The following is a 20,288-nucleotide window of genomic DNA, read 5'->3' as shown; positions in this document are numbered from 1 at the left end:
GTGGTGTCTCAGGATTTTAAGACTGGGATGGTGAATGCCATCTTTAAGAAAGCGGATTGGAGGATGTGCTTCAACTAGGCCAGGGTATTGGAAAGGACAATATGTCTGTTAGAACAACCCCAGATCCAGGACAACAATGCAGTTTCCATCCTAGTAGTGGAACCATGGGCCAGCTCTTTATCCTCTCAAGGATGTTTCAGCGTGAATATATGTGGAAGTTTGTCCAACCAATCTACGTGTGCTTTGTATGCTTGTGGAGGGCGCTGTAGGAGTATGGGGTGTCTGGCCTGTTCTTATGAGCCATTCCATGTCCATGTACAACCGCAGCGAAAGCTTGATCCCTTATTGCCAGCAATCTGTTAGACTAATTTACAGTGGGAGACTGCTCTTTGTCACTTTTGTTCACAACATTTATGGACAGTATTTCTAGGTATAACCAAGTAGCGGCCACAGAATCTCATCTCTGCTTTTTGTAGATGACGTGGATGACTCCTTTTTAATGTATATGTCAAAGTCAGCAGAAAGGTATTAAATCACCACTTGGTACTTGTTTTAGTCAAATATCTTCACCAAAAATAAAATGATTCTATAGAATTTAATTATTTCTTTGGATTGTGAGTTATGTAGATGTCTGTTGGAACTGTCTGGTGATAGAATCTCCTCCAATAACAATAGAATAGAATAGAATAGTCATTTATTGTCATTGTACATGTACAAGAAATTGTGAGTGCTTCACACCAAGTGTGCTAGAATAAAATATAAAAGCAGGAATAAATAACACCTGAAGGTGGAGACAGATTCCACCTGTTCTCCATTTACAATGACAGGGGAGTGGACCTGTCACTGCCTCCTGAAGTCCATTATGAGTTCTTTTGTTTTAAGGACATTGAGCTTCAGGTTGTTTTCTGAGCACCAGTGGGACAAATTCTCTCGCTCCGCCCTGTACGCTGTCTCAACTCCAGTTGGTTAGGAAATCCTGTGATCCAGGAGCAGGTGGCAGGGGGGATGTTGAGGTGGTCCAGTTTGTTGGTAAGGATGTCTGGGATGATGGTGTTGAATGCCGAGCTGTAGTCCATGAAGAGCATCCTCACTTAATTCTTCCTGTCATCCTCCGTAGACTGATTTGGTCTGTAAACAAACTGGTAGAGATCGAGATAGGGCAGTAGGCAGCATGTGCTGAGAGACTATCCGCCTCAAACACTGGTGAGGGCTTGAATGCCTCTTCACACCTGGCGGGAGTTGTTGTCAGTGAGGAAGCCCTCTATACTCCTCCTGCAGGCCTTCTTTGGCCCGTTTGATGCTCCTCCTCCTCAGGTTGTCCCTGGCAGTGATGTACAGAGAACGGTCCCTCAGCATGAAGGCTGAGTTACGAGATCAGAGCATGTACTTCACTCGTGATCCAAGATTTTTGGTTAGGAAAAACCTAGGTGGTTCAGTGACCTGGGTGCTTGGAGAGGTTTGTTTCCTAAGGGAGGTGGAGACAGGGAAGAGAGATGGTCAGATTGTCCTAGGTGGAGGAGGGGTGTCGGATTTTAGGCCCACTTGATGTTATTCTACACATGGTCCACTGTCCTGTCCCCTCTGCTCATGTACACTTAACATGTTGGTGGAATTTGGGGAGTACTGATTTTAAATATGTCTTATTAACATCCCCTGCAACAACATTGCCTTTTTTAATGTTTTTCCATCTGCCCCATAAACCAGCTCCCTTTTGTTAAATTCAGTTCTGCCTGCGCTGTCTGCATCTGGTCCTCCCTTAAAACACACGCCAGTGATCGTGACACCATTAGCTTGCGAGGTAGATAGAAGCGTCTGCACTGACTGGACATGGCCTCTAAGTACGGTTAGGAGTGACTGTCTATAATTCTACTGTTGGCATCAGTTATGAAGTACATAAGGACAGAACGCTCCGCCCCTTCCCTTACCAGATTCACTCCAGTCCTGGGGGTGTAGATTCCGGCCCGGTAACTCCACCGAGGCACTGGATTCAGTTACAATCAGCGGACAACACTCCTGGACAAAGCAGTTGTATTAAATCTCTGATTATAGCTCCTCCATTGTGTTTTTGAGAGATGCATTGGTTGTTTTTGCAGCTGGATGCGACAGCCAGCTCTGCATCCCCACTTTTATTTTATCTTCTCGCTTGCTGTTCCTGACAACAACCCACGAAACACCCGATGGTCTTGCAATCTCAGGTGGGAGACTTTCATTCCAATCTAAAGTCCAGACTGAGGTTGAGGCCAATGCCAGTTCTTAACAAGTGGAAGTGATCAGTGCTTTGCAGGACGACGCAACGAAAAGGCATAAGAGTATGAGTAAAAGCAATTGATTTGTGTAGCGAAATAACTATCCCTCTTTGTCTAGAATTAAAATGAGCAGAGAAGATGTGGTTAAAGGTTTTTTTTTTTATATCTGAGAGTCAGTTTACAATAAATGTAAACAATGTAAGCTTTAAGTTTATTTATGTGGCAGATGCTTTGAGTCTCTGCCTGTGTTCCAACACCACAGATATTCTAAGTTACAAAACTTGGCAATGTCATTATGAGAGATTGCAAATTTATAAAGTAGAGTAGAAAAAAAAATGTTTGTGCATGTGTGAATATATGTGTTTGTGTCTTGTGCCTGTATGTTGAGGGGATATAAATGAAAAATGTACGGAATAAGAGAAGTTTGTAAAAATCAAAAAGACAAGGAAAGACGAATGCTGTGTCAATTTCTTTTCAATGAAAAATTCCTGTGTTACTTTTACAAAATGCTTTGTCAATATCCATTTGCACCATGAAGTGCTGTCCCGTCAATCTTTAAGCATTTGGCTAAATACGAGTAAAGAGTGTAATTTATCCAAGTCTTTCCATCAAAAGCCACCTCAGTAAAATACCATCCAAGTGACTTGGTTCCAGACAGATCATGTGTCACTGGTACTAAATAGCAGAGATGTGTGTTGGACCCTCACCTTTGGTGTCATTCAGAGGGTCCATGTGTCGATAAATATAGCCCTCCAGGTAAGTGTGGAAACGGGGTGTTGGGGGAAAGAAAGCTAGACAGATGGCCATCAATTCCCAGCCTCGCTCTAGGCTGTCGTAGCGGAAGTTCTCTGTAGTTTGACGACACAGCTGGATGTAGAGCTCATCACGCAAACCCTGATTACTCCACCCACGCACCACAACCTGACAGACAGGCAGAGGACCATGTAACATTAAAAAATTTGAGGTCATTTGAACTTTTCTGTCCAACTGATTTACCTCAATTCTGCAAAAATTGGAATGGTGCGTAAAATGTATATGAAAACACAATGCAATGATTTGCAGCTGTCATAAATATTTTATGCACAATAGAACAAAGACATATCAAGTATCGGAAATCAGAAGATGCACCATTGTAAGAAAAAATAAGGTCATTTTGTATTAGGTGGCAGCAACATGTCTCAAAAAAGTTGGTACAGAGCCATGTTTAAAACTTTGTTGCGCCAGATGTTTTCAGTTAGTGAAACAAATCCAGTATGCAGTTTATCATTGTCTTGCTGAAATATACAAGGCTTTTCTTGGCAAATATGTTGTCTGGATGTGAGTGTTCCATAGGCAGGGTGCAGGATTTTGAACTGAATGTTAATAACAGGCCAGATGGTCTCTCTCCTATTTAATGCAGAGGATGCGGTATCTTTGTTTTTAAGAATTTCAAAGATTGATTCGTCTGACCACAGAACAGTCTTCTACTTAGCCCAGTCCATTTTAAAAGGACCCTTAGCCCAGAGAACATCGCATCACATCTTTGCATAATAAACCTTTAACCTGCATTTGTGAATATCACAGGAATGTTCACAGACAAAGATTTCTCAAAGTGTTTCCGAGCCTGCAGTCATTTCCATGAGAGAATAATGACTGTTTTCAATATAGTGCCACCACAGGGCCTAAATAACACAGGGACCCAATACTGGTTTTTCGACTTCATATTTTCTGAATCTTTTGATGATATTTTGTTCTGTAGATAACGAAATATTCAAGTTTTTTTAAAACTCAATTTTACATTAAGGAACATTATTGTGCCTCTTTTTATAGTCTTTATAAACCAAGTCGTGTTACTGACCTGTTGACAATTAACCAAATTAGCTAATATTTTAATGAAATAGTAAAATGTCTCACTTTAAACATTTGCTAAAATACTGTGCAAAAGTCACGATCCACCCCTCATTTCTTTTTATGTCGGTAGGAAAATGGGAAATGGAACAGTGCTCTATTGAACTCTATAAAACATATAATACAGTATAATGTAAAGGGTACGAACAGAGTTTCTAAACTTGAAATGAGCTTGAAAGTCAATATTTGGCATGACCGCCTTTATTGTTCAGTACAGCCTGAACTGTCTTGAGGAAGCTTTCTTGTAATTTCTTTAAGCAGTCTTCAAGACAAGTTCTCGGTTTTCGTGTAAAACTTCCCACAGCTATTCTTTCTTTGGCTGACTTGTTCTATTCTATGATTCTGATGATGATTAGAAATAAAAATGATCCTTTATTCCATTAAAAGTCTGAATGTTTCAGGTCACTGGATATTTTTTTCATATTATCCTTCTTTAGTGTAAATAGGGTTGTTGGCCTTCCAGTTCTTCTTGTGGCCTATATTTGGCCAGTTTACTCATTTTTTAAACAGCACAGTGGCTGTGTACACACTGTACCAAACTTCTGGACTCAGTGTCAGTTTTCTAGTGAAGGTGCTGAAATAAAATTATTTATAAGGACATAATGAGAAAGTTAGGAAAAACTCACCTCCAGAGCCACAGAAAGGGGGTCGGCCTTGGAGCGACGGTCTCCCATGTAGGTCTGGATGAGTTTAAAGATCTCGACTGCCTCCTTTTTCACGCTGCGGTCTGAAGTCACAATCATGGGCTTCTTGATAGGCTCACTGCTCCAGGCCAACATGTTGGCAATAGAGACCTTTCTTCTAAAAAGACCCTGAGGAAAGAAATCAGGGATTGAGAGAAATATAAAGTTGTTTAAGTGACACAGAAACAGATGCTAAGAGAGTAACTGACATTTAATTAACCTTGTCTCAGCAGAGAATTATGGCTGCCATTCCCTGAGCATCTTCCTGAAGTCTCTTCTTGTTAAAAGGATTTCTTCTGCACTACTGTCACCAAATACTTGTTAATGGGGATCATCTTAAATTCATTAAGGTCTTTTTTTTACAGTATATAGCCATTGAAGAACCCGTTGCTATGAACTGACATTGTATAAATTAAATTTTTATTTAATTTAATTATAGTTGTACATTTTCCCTTTTTTGTTGAAAATATTACATATTCATAGCCCTAAAAGGCTTTGAGATATTTTTTAAGTTAAGTGAAAGGTAAAGATTATCAGTTTGGATATGATATGAGGTCATCACTCTTTCACTAAATTTTAGCAACAGTTGCACCAAGTGTATAAACTACTGACAGTGCAAAGCTGAATATGCCTCTACTGAATATAGCAAGAAAGGTTGACCTTGGAGAAATTAGCATGTACTTTACATGACTACAGGCGTTTCATCAAGATATTGCTACCATTCACAAACACATTAAATCCATCTGGGTTAGACCTTCTAATTAACAACCTGGAAGCAAGCTTTAACCATCGGGGGAACAGATGGTTAAAACAGAAACAGATTGAAATCAAAATGACCGTTTCTGGAGAAACTGCAGGGGGATTGTTGTTACTGTCTGTTTCATTGTCCACTGTAGCAACTTACAGATTGCATTCATTATTAGGTATAAGAATTTAGCAAAAGCGGGGCTCAGGAAGGAACCGGCAGAAACACCAGAGGGTCCCAGCCCCTGGTAGTCTTGAGTTGTCACTCAAGACTGTAAGACCAGACTGACCAACCAGTGGACCGCCCAAAAACATATAACTCAGTGGCTTACACATGGATGCTGGAATGCCTTCGACATCAACATGACCTCAAGAGCCTTCATCAGGAATTCGATGGGGATGTGGCAAAAAACACTTGAGGTCAAATTCAACCCAAATACACAAGTCACCATCAAATGCAGGATATACTGAGGATCTGCCCTGTACCCACTGCTGTTCTGCATAGGCCTGAACCCCTTCAGTGAGACGATTAAACAAGACTGGCTTCTAATACCAACAACATCAAGCTAAATGCCAGGAGTTATTGAGACATCGATTCACTGACCCACACCACTGGGATCTGCAGCAGTGACATTGGAATGTCATTCAGACTGAAGAATTGCAGTTGATAGTAACAAAGTGGGATAACAAGCTGGTCAAAGGAGGAGACACAAGCTGCTGACATCAAGACAACAAAGGTCCTTTGCTGTTCCTAGGACTGCGCTCTTCTGGACAAGGATCTCTGATGTTGTTCCTGGGATCTGCTGGAGCCACTCGCCTAGCTTGGGAGTCACCGCACCTAGCGCTCCAATTACCACTTGTAGGTACAGGTACCACTGTTACCTCCACCCTCCACATCTTCTCCAGTTCTTCTCTGAGCCCTTGGTACTTCTCAAGCTTTTTGCGTTCTTTCTTCCTGATGTTGCTGTCATTCAGTATCGCTACATCTATCACTACGGTCGTCTTCTTCTGCTTGTTAATCCACCACTATGTCTGGCTGGTGAGCCACCACCATTTTGTCTGTATCTGGAAGTCCCACAGGATCTTAGCTCGGTCATTCTCCACCACCTCCAATTTTGACCTCGGGACTTCCAGGCCATACTCGGCACAGATGTTTCAGTACACTACTTGGTCATGGCGTTCCATGTATGCCCTGCTAGCATCTTGCATCCTGCTGTTAAGTGCTGGATTGTCTCAGGGGCATCTTTACACAGCCTGCACTTGTGTGATAGCCTCTATGGATCTTGTGCTCAGAGCTTGTTCCTGTGCTGCCACGATTAGTGCCTCTGTGCTGTCTTTCAGTCCAGCTTTTTGCAACCACTGGTAGGATTTCTGGATGTCAGCTACTTCCTCTATCTGCTGGTGGTACATACCATGCAGGGGTCTATCTTTTCATGTTGGTTCCTCCTCTTCTTTCTTGGGTTTCTGCTGCCTGGGCATAGGCATTCTTACCTACAGATAGGATCTTGTTCTTACTGTTCAGCTGACTTCTTAGAACTTGCCTGATCCTCTGCAGGAGATTGCTCCGTTCCGTAGTAATAAAAACCAGTGAACAAGTCCGTAGCCAGTCTTGTCAATGATCTCACTGAGAGGGCTCAGGCTTATACAGAATAGGAGTGGGGACAGTGCATTTCCTTGGTAGATCCAGCATTTGATGGCAACTCGTGCTATGGGCTTGAAGATGGCTTCTAGTGTTGTATGTCACAAGTTCCTGATGAAGGCTCTGAGGGTCAGCCTAGCCTTGCAGTCTCAGGCCACTGCTCTGTTTACCAGTACTCCTTCACTCCTTTGGTATTCCTCCCAATTCCTTTCTGTGCCTTGCTCGGGTATCAAAAAATCCATAGGTTGCACATCCTCTTCAAGTAACCCCTTCTGCTGGGGTTACTTGTGTAGTAGCATTCCAACAATGTCTTGTGTTTATCTCTTGCCCACTTGTGCCTTCATGTTCCAGCAGCACACTTCTCATTAGTGTGTCCTGGTTCGTCAACACCTGACCTAACCTTTTGAAACCAGGCAAGTCCGAGTCGGTATGTCTTCGTTTGTATGTGAAGTATGATTTATTAGCATAGGGGGTGTAGCCTAGAGACCCTTTCTGAATACAGACACCCCCAACCTGAAGATCCAAAGGTGTGTCTACGCTTTGGGTAGATAATTACTGTCTATTTATTATAATAAAACCTTTTTACTGTCAGTATGTGACACCATCAACAGAATCATTTAAATCAACAGTGTTATTAATGCAATGCTGTTATTACAGTCTTACTATAATGTTAATTGACTGTTAATTTATTTGTTTCACATGCATAGAAATTAATTAATTAAAAAGCATGAAACTTCCTTTAGAGATCTTGAAAACAGACCATTAGAATAAAGTATAGGATACATAAAGCGTTTTTATACAGTAGAGATATCAGGTTCAGAATCACTAAAAGGAAACAGGCTTGTGTTTTATATTTTTGTGAATACCTGTGTGTGTTTATTGAAGTGCTTGGATGCCCAGTTCTCAATGTCGGTCTCCGAGGACGGCTTCCTCAGGGTGAACTCTGGGAAAATGCCACAGCTGGCGCTAGGCATCATATTCCTTGCATTTCGACTGGCTTCAAATTGGGCACAAGCTCCGAGGTCCTCTGACTTAAAGTTGGACAAACAGAGAGGGAGTGAGGAAACAGACAATTAATCTTGTGCCGCAAAACATTTATAAAGTTTCTTTAGCACTTACTAACACTCAGGTAGCAAATTCAAGACTGACATTTTAATTTGTCAATATTGGCAAGGTTATTTCAGAGCAACAAAGTCCAGTCATTCTTTAGAAATAACAGCTTTGAACAAAAGAAAGATATTCAAAGGCATCATAGGTGTAAGAACCACTATGATTATGTTTGTTTGTATATCAATTAAAAAAAATTATATGGGTGTGGCATTAGAATTAAAGCAGGAAATTGATAAGGTTATCCAACTAAAACTAATCGCTGAATCTAATATTATGTTCTCTGAAATGTAAAAACATTGAAATAAACTTTTCTTCAAAAAAAAAAATGCAAAGAATTAAATAAAATATACAGTACTGTATCAAAGTTCAGTATTGAATATTACATATTTTAAGTTATATACAAAGTGCCTCTGAATGGCGTTTGAAGCCAATTCTAAATTCCAAAGTAATTAAGCAACAAACAATTAAACGACAGTGTTTTCAGTTTCTACTATAAACACGTCAGTTTTTTCTTACACATTTGCAAACTGTGCTTTCAACAATTAAAAAGCATGTTTTAAGGAGAAATATTCATGATCAACTGCCTTTTGAAGGAACAGGAGTCAGATGTAGTTTATAGTGCTTTACTATCTTAGTCCTGCAATAGTATAAATTAAACTGGAGAACACTAAGAATTTTATCAATAAAGATACAGTAAATAAAGACCTACTTTAAATAAAGATACGCTACAAATGATCTAAATACAGATAGTTTAAAAAAAATACAGTAACTGTAAAATATAGACAATATAGCAAATTGGTTATTGTAAATTCTAAAATAACGTCCTGCTGCCAGGAATTTGCTGTTGAATTTACAGCAAAGCTAATTTAAATTCACAGTGGTTGCTATAATTACCAATTAAATTTACAGTAAATTTACTGTTAATAAAATTTACTGTAGCTTTACTGTAAATAAAAATTATAGCAAACTGCAGTAAAATCCAGTTACAGCAATTTTATTGTAAATCAAATTACAAGGATGTAAAAAGTGTTTACAGTAGGGCTGAACGATTATGGAAAATAATCTAATTGCGATTTTTTGCCCCAATATTGCGATTGCGATGCGATATGCGATTATTTTTTAAGGTCTTTGTCTTCTGTATTATTAAACAAAGACAAGCAATACATCATATAGTATGGCCAATACTATATTACATTAATTTTAAACTGTTCTTTCCTGGAAGACAGACCTCTGTTATGATAACATGAGGTGATGCATGAATTGATTACTGACATTTTTATTTAACTTCTTCAATCACAACAGTATATTTGAATAGGGCTGGGTATCGTCACTGATTTCTAGAATCGATTCAAATTCCGATTCACAAGGTCCCGAATCGATTCGATCCACGATTCGATTTAATTCGATTCGATTCGATTTAAATCTGGGATATTTTGACAGTCAGAAATATTATAATTCAGATCAGGACATTTACATATTTTTGTATCTATAAAAAGGAAGCTGACACTCTCAAGACTTTATCCAAGGTGTGAGCATCACAGCAGATGCCTTTGTGTCAAAGTAGCTGAAGATAAAACACAGAAAAACATGTAGGTGATTTTCCTGGCCTGGGATTTTATAAAAATATTCTGCAGTACATCAAAAACGAAAGAAAACCATTAATTAATCAACATTACCTCTGACGTTACAGCGGTTTTATTAGAGACATGGCTAAGCATTTTGCATTTTGAATAATTTTAAAAAGTTTCAATTTGTTCAGTATTGAACAGCAGAAATGAGGTTTTCTTTTCGGAAGAATGTAAAAGGGGAAAAAACAGCGGCCGACAGCGCTGTAAGCAACAGTAGACTTGTGTAACAAGCAAGCGAATAATGAAGAAAGCAAAACTGTTCGAGAGAGAGGGGGGGGGGGGGGGGGAGAGGGGGAGGGAGAGAGGGAGAGAGAGAGAGCTGCGCATCGCAATGGAAGCAAAACAGTAAAAGAGTGAATTCATGACGATGTTTATGTGAAGCGTTTGGATCTTCTTTTGCTGCTGATTCGGTCAATATTGTTTGGAGAGAGATCAAACTAACAGCTTTAGAATCAGCGCATAAAGGGCGTGAACACAAAGCGCGGACCCGGATCAGCGAGCTGTCGGCTTTCAGCCCCGACTGTGAGAAAGGCGACATCTAACTGATTCTGATCCGCGAGTCGCGCTGTGTGTTTAAGTCTATGTGCAGAATCCCTGTACCTGCTCTCATTTACTGTTTGGTGGTTCTTGAAATTTTGTGAGATGTCACCAGAGATTCTGGCATTTCGGACAAAATAAATTTATATTAAAAAATCGATTCAGGATTTTAATGAATCGATTTTACGTTATCCAAGCCAGAATCGATTTTAATCGATGAATCGATTATAAAAACCCACCCCTATATTTGAACATACACAATAGTTTATTTTTAGCTTACAAACATCTGAGCATAAAGTGCTGACAAGGAACCCTGGTGTAAACATTAAAATGAAAGTCAGTACAATGTGCAGATTGCAGAAATATACATAAAAAAAATCAGTGGCTTTACCACACTCAGTTTTTCGACATCTGTGAACTACTAGACAGTCATTCAATTAAAAAATAATATTAAATAAATAAAACTAATAAATAAAAAATACACACATCTTACTGATCTCTGCAGTCAGTAACATTACACATAAAGTGCAAACATAATAGCAATTGTATAAACACACACACAAACACGCCTTTAAAGTTTAAAGGCGTGAAATTGGACGGTCTAGCCTTCTGATTAGCGTCACCGCTGTCTCGGTGGAGTTTAATAAACTCGGCCGTCTGCTTCTTGCTATCTAAAATATAACCAGACACTGGTGTAAATTCTCGACTGTCTCATACTTCTGTTTAATAAGTTTTCTGTTTGACGTTTAGTCAGCTGTGTGAAAACCAAGGAGGAACCCACCCGGGGGATTAATAAAGTTTTATTTTATCTAATCTAATAACTTTAATCTCAGCCAAACCGATTTACTCACGAACAAACAAAACACTGAAAAAAGCCCAACAATAACATTTTTAGGTTGTCTAAGTGACTTATATATTACGTTTAACCCGAGCAGCGAAACTCCGCGGTGATCTGAAAATGATGTGCCGGGAGTTGTGCCGTTCTCGGCCGCATCAGTAACCCTCGAGCTCCCGGCTAGCTGTCGAGCTGGTGGGTAGCAGACGCCTCTGAAAACGTCGAAGCACTTTTGCAAATATGGGATATCTTGATAAACCGAGCAGATATTTGATGTTTACACAACTACTTTCTCGCCTGAAAATATTTTAAAAGTTTATTTTGTGACCCAGAAAGATTAGTATGAGTAATTTTAAAACTTAGTAGCGGCCGCCATTGTTGGAAACTGGAGTTTGGCTGGGCCGCGCTATGAATTCTGGGATATGGTAGTAATTTGGACAGCCTTCGGCGCGTCGCTGTGACGTAATCGGTGTACAAATGCGGCCTCAGGAGGATGCAGCCCATGAATTTGGACATGTCCAGAGTATAATCGCAGCCTTTGCGGTTAGAAAATTGCACTTGATCATGTCGCGATATTATCGCAAATGCGATATATCGTTCAGCCCTAGTTTACAGTAAAGTTAATTGCACTTTTTACAGGAAATGATCACGCAGCTCCAACTGCCATTAAATTTCTTTAAAATGTATGTGTGTCTGTCCTTATCCACTTAAGTCGGACAGAGGGTCGAGAGGGATTTTCACCTACCTGAGGCGTGCTCCTGTGCAATCCTTCAAGATCTTGGTTGTTTCTCAATATACATACTTGTGTATACCTGTATTCTTGTGGACTTGTGAAATGTCATCAGTTGCAGCCCAAGTACTACTCCAATTCAATTCAAGTCATGCAGGCTTAAAACATCCAGATGTTCTCACTTTGCCCATTCTGCTGAGCATGCACTGGGGGTGACCTTTGTGTGCTTGGTGCAGCCAAGTTTTTCAGAATGCATTTCATCCAAAATCAAAAGCGGCAATGACAGATGACGGCTGAAACTGTAAGGTTTGAAATATTATGGTATTAACAAGACAGTTCTAACATCTGACATGTTTGTTTCTGTTCAATATGCAGACTGAACTGTGCATGTCTAATGTTTTTATTAAGAGAGATGAAGTTTGTGTTTCAGTGATGTAATGACTGTGCCCGGAGGCATCCTTGTCAGATCCCCGACCCACCTCATTCAGCTCCTTTCAATGTGAAGGAGTAGTGGCTCTACTCTGAGTCCCTCCCGGATGACCAAACTCCTCACCCTATTTCTTAAGGGAAAGGTCAGACACCCTTTGGAGAAAGCTTATTTCTGTTGCTTGTTTCTGCAATTTTATTCTTTTGGAGAGCCCACGGAAAAAGACTTTTGGACTGCCTCAATGAAATTCTGGCATACTGTCAGGCGACTCAGGACAGGAAAACAGTGCTCTACCTACTCTAGTGCGGGTGACTTGCTGCTGACTTCGACTAAGGATATTGTCAAGCGGTAGAAGGAATAATTCGAAGTTAACATTCGGTTTCAAGAAAAAAGTCAAAATATGGACGTTATGTGTAGGCTGCTATACGCTCTAGAAAATGCCTTATGTAGATGAGTTAGTGGAAGAAATTGATCAGCCATCTTACTGTCTTGTGATAAAACATACATCCTTTTCATTTAAAAAGTGTAACCATCGGTATCCCTGCATCTGTCCACTGCCAGCAACTTCATTTTATACAAATCAGGCCAACTCTTACATTTTTGTGCTTTTTGCTTCTGACCTGACGCAGCTTTCTGCACCATCCTTTCAACATCCTTATACTTATCACCACACTGTGTTTGCTAAAAAAGGAAATAATTTCCTTTCTTGCAACGAAAAGTACGATTTTACTAACTTATCTACACAAGGCATTTTAAAGGGGGTATATGGTTGTTCCAAGAAAGACTGCCTTGAAACAATGGTAACCTCCACATTTAAACTTTTTTCTTAAAATAGTATTTTAACTTTACTCTCAAAATGATCAATACATTTTTTTTTCTTAATATGGCCCTAATACTCATTTGTCAGCTTAGACACTATGAAGCAGATCAGTAAATCTCTGAATGTTAGAAGACCACGGCCATGAACACGAAAGGCGAGCAGATGTTCTGTACATCTAAAAAAAAGGATTTATATAGTAGTAATCAGCATCTCTAGATAATGTAGTTTATATGGCGCGTGTATGCATGTAATGAATAAATCAGTCCAGTTTTTACTGCATCTTTTTAAATCAATTTTACATCAATGATCCTGTTATAGCCAAACATTTTGTCAAAATGCTTAAAAACACAAATAATCTAGTTTAATTCTAAGGAAATTGAGTAATTTCTGTTGTAAATATTAATCAATGAAATTGGGAGGGAATGACAGTAAAAACACACTTGAGCTGAGATGTGATTTTATCAACTGCACTGCCTCCATTTGTAGAATGATTGTGCTGGATTCTCTGTTCTCAGGAAGTCCACACAAGCAAGAACAAGTACTAACTTGTGTTCTTGGGTATTGAGAAACAGCTCCTGACTTTCTGTAGATTTTTCACCTGGAAAACGTAAAGGTCAAATCACATCTTTAACAAACTCCAACATGAGGGGAAAAAGCTGCTCCTATCAGCAGCCATTTGTTTTACAAAGTAAAGGTTGTGATGCTGATCGTAGGAACAGACAGTGCTGTTTTGGACACTAGAAAGAAGTTTACTTTTATTCCACCTGAGCTCAGTAACGCCTCTACCTCTTGCCACAATTGCACTGTGTAATTAACCCGCTCACTTCCACACATAACAAAGTCTGCAAAAAGGCTTCTAGACTCACCTTTTATCAAGGTGTCATGCATCTTTTGTATAAGAAGGGCTGCCTGATGACTCCCTGGTTGATAATTATACACATCTGGCCAATATGAATACAATCTATAAAATTCCAATCATATGATTTGCTGCTTACTCGTAAAGATTGAGGAAGACCTTCATTCTACACCTGGTCACTAAGCTAATGGCAATTACCTAAATGTTCATGTGCTTTTGATTTAATGACCTCGACTCACCTCTGCACGAGATTTCTGGATGAATTGTAGAGTTTTCGTGTGGAGAAACCCTCTGTACTAACACATGACCCTACGCTGTGTCACTGCATCATTCTATGTTTGGCACTGATCACCACCTGCACTCATGTATATATCTTTCAACGTAGCACTCTTAATTCTTATTCTCATGTATATATCTCATGTATATCTCATGCACATATCTTTCCACGTAGCACTTTTAATTCTTATCCCTACTTTTATTTTTTTCCATGTCTATTTAAGTGCTATTTATGACAGCATGTTTGCACTGAAGCACCGCAGCAATTTCCTAATGTTGTAAACCTGCTCAACATTTGGCAATAAACCCCATTCTGATTCTGATTCTGATTCTGTAGACCTTTCTGAACTGGAGTCCAGGAATCACTATCTAGATTTTATTTATTTATTTTTGTCACAACTTGTTTTTGCCTCATTTTTAAACAAGCAAAATAACTTTATTTTTCCTCAGTTAATCAGTAATATTTCCAAAGCAATTGACAGGACACAAGAGGTGGAAAAGAGAGGGGGCCAGGGTAGAGTTGCTGGAGACAAGTGTCAGGAGTTATTTGTGGCAAAAGGATAGCAGCAAGAGTGAAGGTTGAAAGGTTTACAAGATGGTACCTGAGGCTTGTGTCTATTTGTGGACATTAGGTTTGAGATAAACAGTCTTTGCAGTCTGTACAGCCTCTTGGTAAACAGAGAGACAGTCCCTAAGTATGTAAGGAAACATACAGCTCATCCTTCTTCCATCTTCTCTCAGCGCGTCTGCAATCATGTCTGAGCCTCTGCATATGTTCATTCAATCACTGCTCTGACAAAGGCTTAGAGCACATCCTTTCTGGAAGAATGTTAAGACCTGCAGCAGGGGACTGAAAATGAGGCACTAAAACCTCTTTTTTATATGAGAAACAGAAAAGTCATTGGGCCTGTCTGGTCACGAACTAGTGTTATCCTTACTGTGCTTTTATTATGGGCATTATACTTTAACAGGCTTCTCTTCTTAAGCTCAAGCTCATCATCAGCTGCCTGTAGTATCAGTCCAGTATTTTGCTAATACCTCAGTTTGGTGATAACACTGCTGATGTCCACCAAATAAAAGTAACATGATTAATAAAGAAATGTGACTAGCATGTGTCTCTATATGTTTTGCTGTTTTCCTGTCAGTGACCATGATTCATCACGACTGAACTAGGGTGTACTACAAAGCCAGCACACCCTAGCTGAAAGTCAGTTTTCCGTGTGGATCTTTTTACTTGTAACTTGTGCTGAGCCCTTAACCTGGTCGGGGGTGGTTTGTGTTTACTTTTAGTTTAAAAATCATCTGGAAGCGCCACATTTTCACCGATTCTTTTATTTTAAGCATGTAGTGTGCAGTGCATCATCATAATTTTTTTAATCATCTGGTAACATCTTTGACTGAAGTGGGGATCGTTTTGTGTTTTAGTAAGGAACAGCTTGGCTTCTTCCACAGAGATCTACAAAACACCAATTTTTATCCAAGTACACTGAAAGCTTGAAGCAGAAAGCTTGGCTTAGTGGAAAAACTTCATAACCACCATTGTGATACCCACTATTTCCAACTAGGGCTGCCACGATTAGTCGACTAGTCACGATTACTAATTTAATAGTCGACGCGTCGTTTGAAGCTTTGTAAGATCACAAAAGACGCAGGAATAAGTAGTAGGATTTAAGAGTGTAATAACGGACTGAAACAGAAGATGGCAGCACTGCATGTACAAGGATGCCAGCTGCCGTTAAACCCCGAAGAAGAAGAAGCGGTGTCCCAGAATTCATAGCGCAGCCCAGCTCAGTTTCCAACAATGGCGGCAGCTAGTTAGTTTTAATATTACTCTTATTATTCTTTCTGGGTCACAAAATAAACGTTTAACATATTTTTAGGCGAGAATGTAGCTGTGTAAACCTCAAATATCTGCTCAGTTTATCAAGACACCGCATATTTTCAAAAGCGCTCCGACGTTTTCGGAGACGTCTGTTACCCACTAGCTCGATAGTGGGGCAAGGCTCACTAGAGCCCGTGAGAGCACCGGACTCCCGGCAAATCGTTTTCAAACCCACCGCCGTCTTTTGCTACTCAGGTTAAACATGATATATAAGTCACTTAGATAACTTTAAAATGTTATTGTTTGCCTTTTTTTTTAGTATTTTATTTGTTCCTGAGTAAATCGGTTTGGCTGAGATTAAAGTTATAGTTTTTACACAGCTGAATAAACTTCAAGCAGACAACTGATTATCAGAAGTGTGAGATGCTCAAGAATTTACTCCGGTGTCCTGTTATATTTTAGATAGCAAGGAGCAGACGCCTGAGTTTATTAAACTTCACCGAAACAATCTGCAAATTTCATTAAAATTTAATAAACTATCATCTTGTCTTTTTTTTTTGTTAGCACATACCTTAAACACTTAAAGCTGTAAGCTAATGATAGTTATATAAGAGCAGATGCTGCTGGTGCAATAAGCTATACGTTTTACGTCCAATGGATGATGATCTGATTAGTCGACTAATCGCAAAAATAATCGGTGACTAGTCGACTATCAAAATAATCGTTTGTGGCAGCCCTATTTCCAACTAAGGTTTTAGGTATTATAGAGTCAGCTAATGCAAAGCAAGCCAGACTGTGTTGAATTTCATTCAATGTATACCCCTCAGAACGGCACTATTATCTCATCGTTGCAGCTCTCCATTTAAGAACCACCACTGAGTCAAAGGTTATTGTTGGTTTTTACAGTAATAGATAATCTGTTAGTATATAAAGGTTTTTTTTTTTAAACAGTTCACATTTCAGGTGTCAGCAGAGGTGTACAAAAAGCGTAAGAGCGGAACTTCAGAACTTGTAGTCTGTCAGAGAGGAGAAAGATCACCTTTATTTCAGCTCTGAGGTACTGCAATTAAGTGGCATTTATACCAGGGTAACCAGAGGGGATAATACGTATTTGAAATATATAATTTAGCCTCATTTCTGCTGTCCAATACAAAGAAATGTAAACTTTAACAAATGATTCCAAATTGCAAAACTCTCAGTTGTGTCTCTAATAAAACCTCTGTAACTTTGCTCTGCTTCACTTCAGCAGCATCAGGTAATGTTCATATGCTGATTCATAGTTTTCTTCCATTTCTGATCTACTGCAGAATATTTTTAAGGCGGTTGTCTGCTATAAAAAGCTAGACCAGCAAAATCTCCTTCATGTTTTTCTGCATTTTATCCTCAGTTACTTCGACACAAATTCATCTGCTGTGATGCTTACTGATGAAGTCTTACAAGTGTCAGCTTTGTTTTTATATATGGATATGTACTGATAAATGATCAGAATTATAATATTTCGAAACCGAATCAAATCAAATCAGGACCTTGTGAATTGGAATCAAATCAGAGAAATCAAAATCGATGCCCAGCAATATTTATTTGTGTCACAGAAAGTTATATTTTAAATGTCACTTAAAGTTTTGTGGCCACTCTCATCTGCCATTGTTGCTTTTGAGTTTCAAACAAAATACATTCTGGAATAATTGGCTGTACCAAGCACATGCAAGTCCACACCGATGCATCCTTCATAAAATGGGCGGAGAAAGATGTCCGTGCATTTTGAGCATAGTTGACTTGATACATACGCTGAACTTTAACAGTACTTAAGCTGCGACTGACAACATTTTACAGTTACACAAAAATACACACAAGGACTTGTTTTGAGAAAGAGACAGTGTTAGCTACTGCTAAGCTAGCTAATGCTTTAAACTATTGGCTACAAAATGATGTAGCATAGACCTATAGTATGCTATGTTGGGTGCCTTTTAAAATATCAGCATGTGGTTGTATTTACCTTAATTTAATGAGCCGTCAGTTCCAATAAATACACCACCAGATTGAATGAAATGAAAGTGCAAGGGGGGGCGTGTGTATGGGAGTTTGACACAACGACTTACAGACTCCAAAAATTAAGATGGCAGCCCCCATAAGGGTGAAATTCTGTCTTTACTCTTGTACAAAGGAAGTGGCGCCACGTTATCCATCTCTTACACATTTATTCATACACACACACACAATAAATCCCCCATTAAGTAAAGCTGTTATAGATTAGCAATGGTAACTGAACTACAAAAGCAATAATAATGGAATTATCCTATCCTTCTAAATATGGCTAGAAAATTCTAGCATGCAGCAGTACCTGTGAGGGATGAAGGTAAGGTTCAGGGGAGGCCAGGTTGGTCTGAACAGAGAGGCTTTTCTCCAGGAGGGCCTGAGGGAACCCCAGCCGCTCAAAGGTACTTCGTTTCCAGTGGTGGCCATCGCTCTGTGCTAGTGCCTCGTCCTCACTGAACGCCCTCACCACTGGTCCCGGTAATGGCAGAGGCACTGCTCCGTCGCTCTCATAGCCATCTTTAGAGCTGCCAGCTTGGGAAGCACCACCTCCCTGCCCAGAATCCCAACTGCACCTCTGTTTCATCACCTGCTGAGCCTCCCAAGCAAGTCTGGCCTGAGCCAGCATGGCTTCAGATGCTGTCCCAGTAAGCTCCACCTCCCCATACCGAGTCAGTTCCTGTGGGAGGGATGGCTTGCGGCTTTTGCGTTTGCGGTTGCCAGAGGGAGAGAAAGCCCCAGGCCTGGCTGTAGAAGAAGAAGAGAGGGAATGTGTCTGGCTGGACGTCCAGGATATGGAGTCCTCATAAACTAACCTCTGGCTTCCCTCTCCACCCTCTCCACTGTAGTCCAGCAGGAGGCGGGGGTCTCTGATCAGAGATTGGCTGTGTTGCAGAGTGTAGGACCCCCCATATGAACTTCCATAGCCACCGGTTGTGCCGTAACGCAGAAGACGGTCTGCTGTCTTGAATCGAGGACTGGAAGAAGACTGCTCCACGTACACCAGCTGCTTAACATATTCCTTGCCCACAGGACTGTACTCCAAACTCTGAGTCTTTTCGGGACACTTCTGCCTGGTCAGAACCAGCTGGCCATAGGGTGACTGTCCCTGCTTGGGGGAGTGGTAAAGGGGGACTGAAGATTTTCGAGCAGGTGACTTGCCAGTGCTGTAGAAGGAAGAAGAATCAGAGAGGTGCATGTCAGTGGGAGGCTCTTCATAGATGGGTGGGGGCTGAAAGTCTGTTGGCGGCTCCTCATATAGTGGGGGCTCATAGGTGTAGCGGGGTGAAGGAGGCTGGGAGTCAGCTGAAGTGAGTCGATGGGTGTTTGAGCCACCCAGCTCTGCCCGCTTAAGAAAAGGAGACTGACGGCGGTCGGCATAAAGAACTGGGGAGCTGTCAGGTTCTGAAGAAGGGTTTCCTCCAGAGGGACAGCGAGCTCGTGAGGTGGTGCCCCCTCCAGAAGGAGTGCTAGGGCTGGAGGGGTCACAGGGAGAGTAACCATTTCCCTGATGGGCCAAGAAGCTGGGCTCTCTGTCTGTCACCTTGATCAGCATTCGCTCTTTTGTACCAGTATTCCACCTGAAGGGAGAGGTCCTGGTAGAAGAGAGCAGAAAAAAAGAGAGGAGAGACATTTTGAAAAAGAAAAGAATAGATGCAGTTAGAGGATATTAAAGTTCATTTTGAACTTATCAATTCCTGTTCCAGTTACTCTGTTACAATTAATCTTGTAATTATTAGAAAATACCTCATAATCACATTTATCTGAAAGTGATTGTTATTATAAGGTAATAAAACCAAGATTAACTTGTTCCTAAATGATGGGAAGAGAAAAGCATGCAGAAAGAGAGCAAAAGCTCATGATATGAAGTAATATGCCTGCAACAGAACGGGATCACTACCATTTAATGATGATGTCACTGCTGATAGTAGTAGTAGAATATAATCTGAACTGCGCAGGACTAAACTCTGCTCAGATTTGACCAAATGCGGCAAACGTGATTGGACAGCAGTTT

The 20,288-nt window shown here is 40.3% G+C and overlaps 1 protein-coding gene across 1 annotated transcript in view; it reads right to left on the bottom strand.

Annotated features, from left to right (window-relative positions):
* Positions 1-20,288, bottom strand: part of arhgap39 (Rho GTPase activating protein 39) — a 68,256-nt gene that overhangs the window by 13,965 nt on the left and 34,003 nt on the right. Inside the window, exons 3-6 of the mRNA XM_085386521.1 lie at positions 18,582-19,869; positions 8,066-8,230; positions 4,760-4,945; positions 2,954-3,167 (exon numbers count right to left, since the gene is read on the bottom strand). Coding sequence (XP_085242647.1) covers positions 2,954-3,167; positions 4,760-4,945; positions 8,066-8,230; positions 18,582-19,869 — 1,853 coding nt within the window. The remainder of the gene's footprint in view (positions 1-2,953; positions 3,168-4,759; positions 4,946-8,065; positions 8,231-18,581; positions 19,870-20,288) is intronic.

The sequence above is a fragment of the Rhamphochromis longiceps genome, linkage group LG17 (assembly GCF_057381845.1).
Source record: "Rhamphochromis longiceps isolate RC_006_pf linkage group LG17, R_longiceps_female_GT1.1, whole genome shotgun sequence".
NCBI classification, from domain to species: domain Eukaryota; kingdom Metazoa; phylum Chordata; class Actinopteri; order Cichliformes; family Cichlidae; genus Rhamphochromis; species Rhamphochromis longiceps.
Note: the sequence above shows the minus strand (reverse complement) of the source record. Positions and strands in the feature narration are given on the sequence as shown.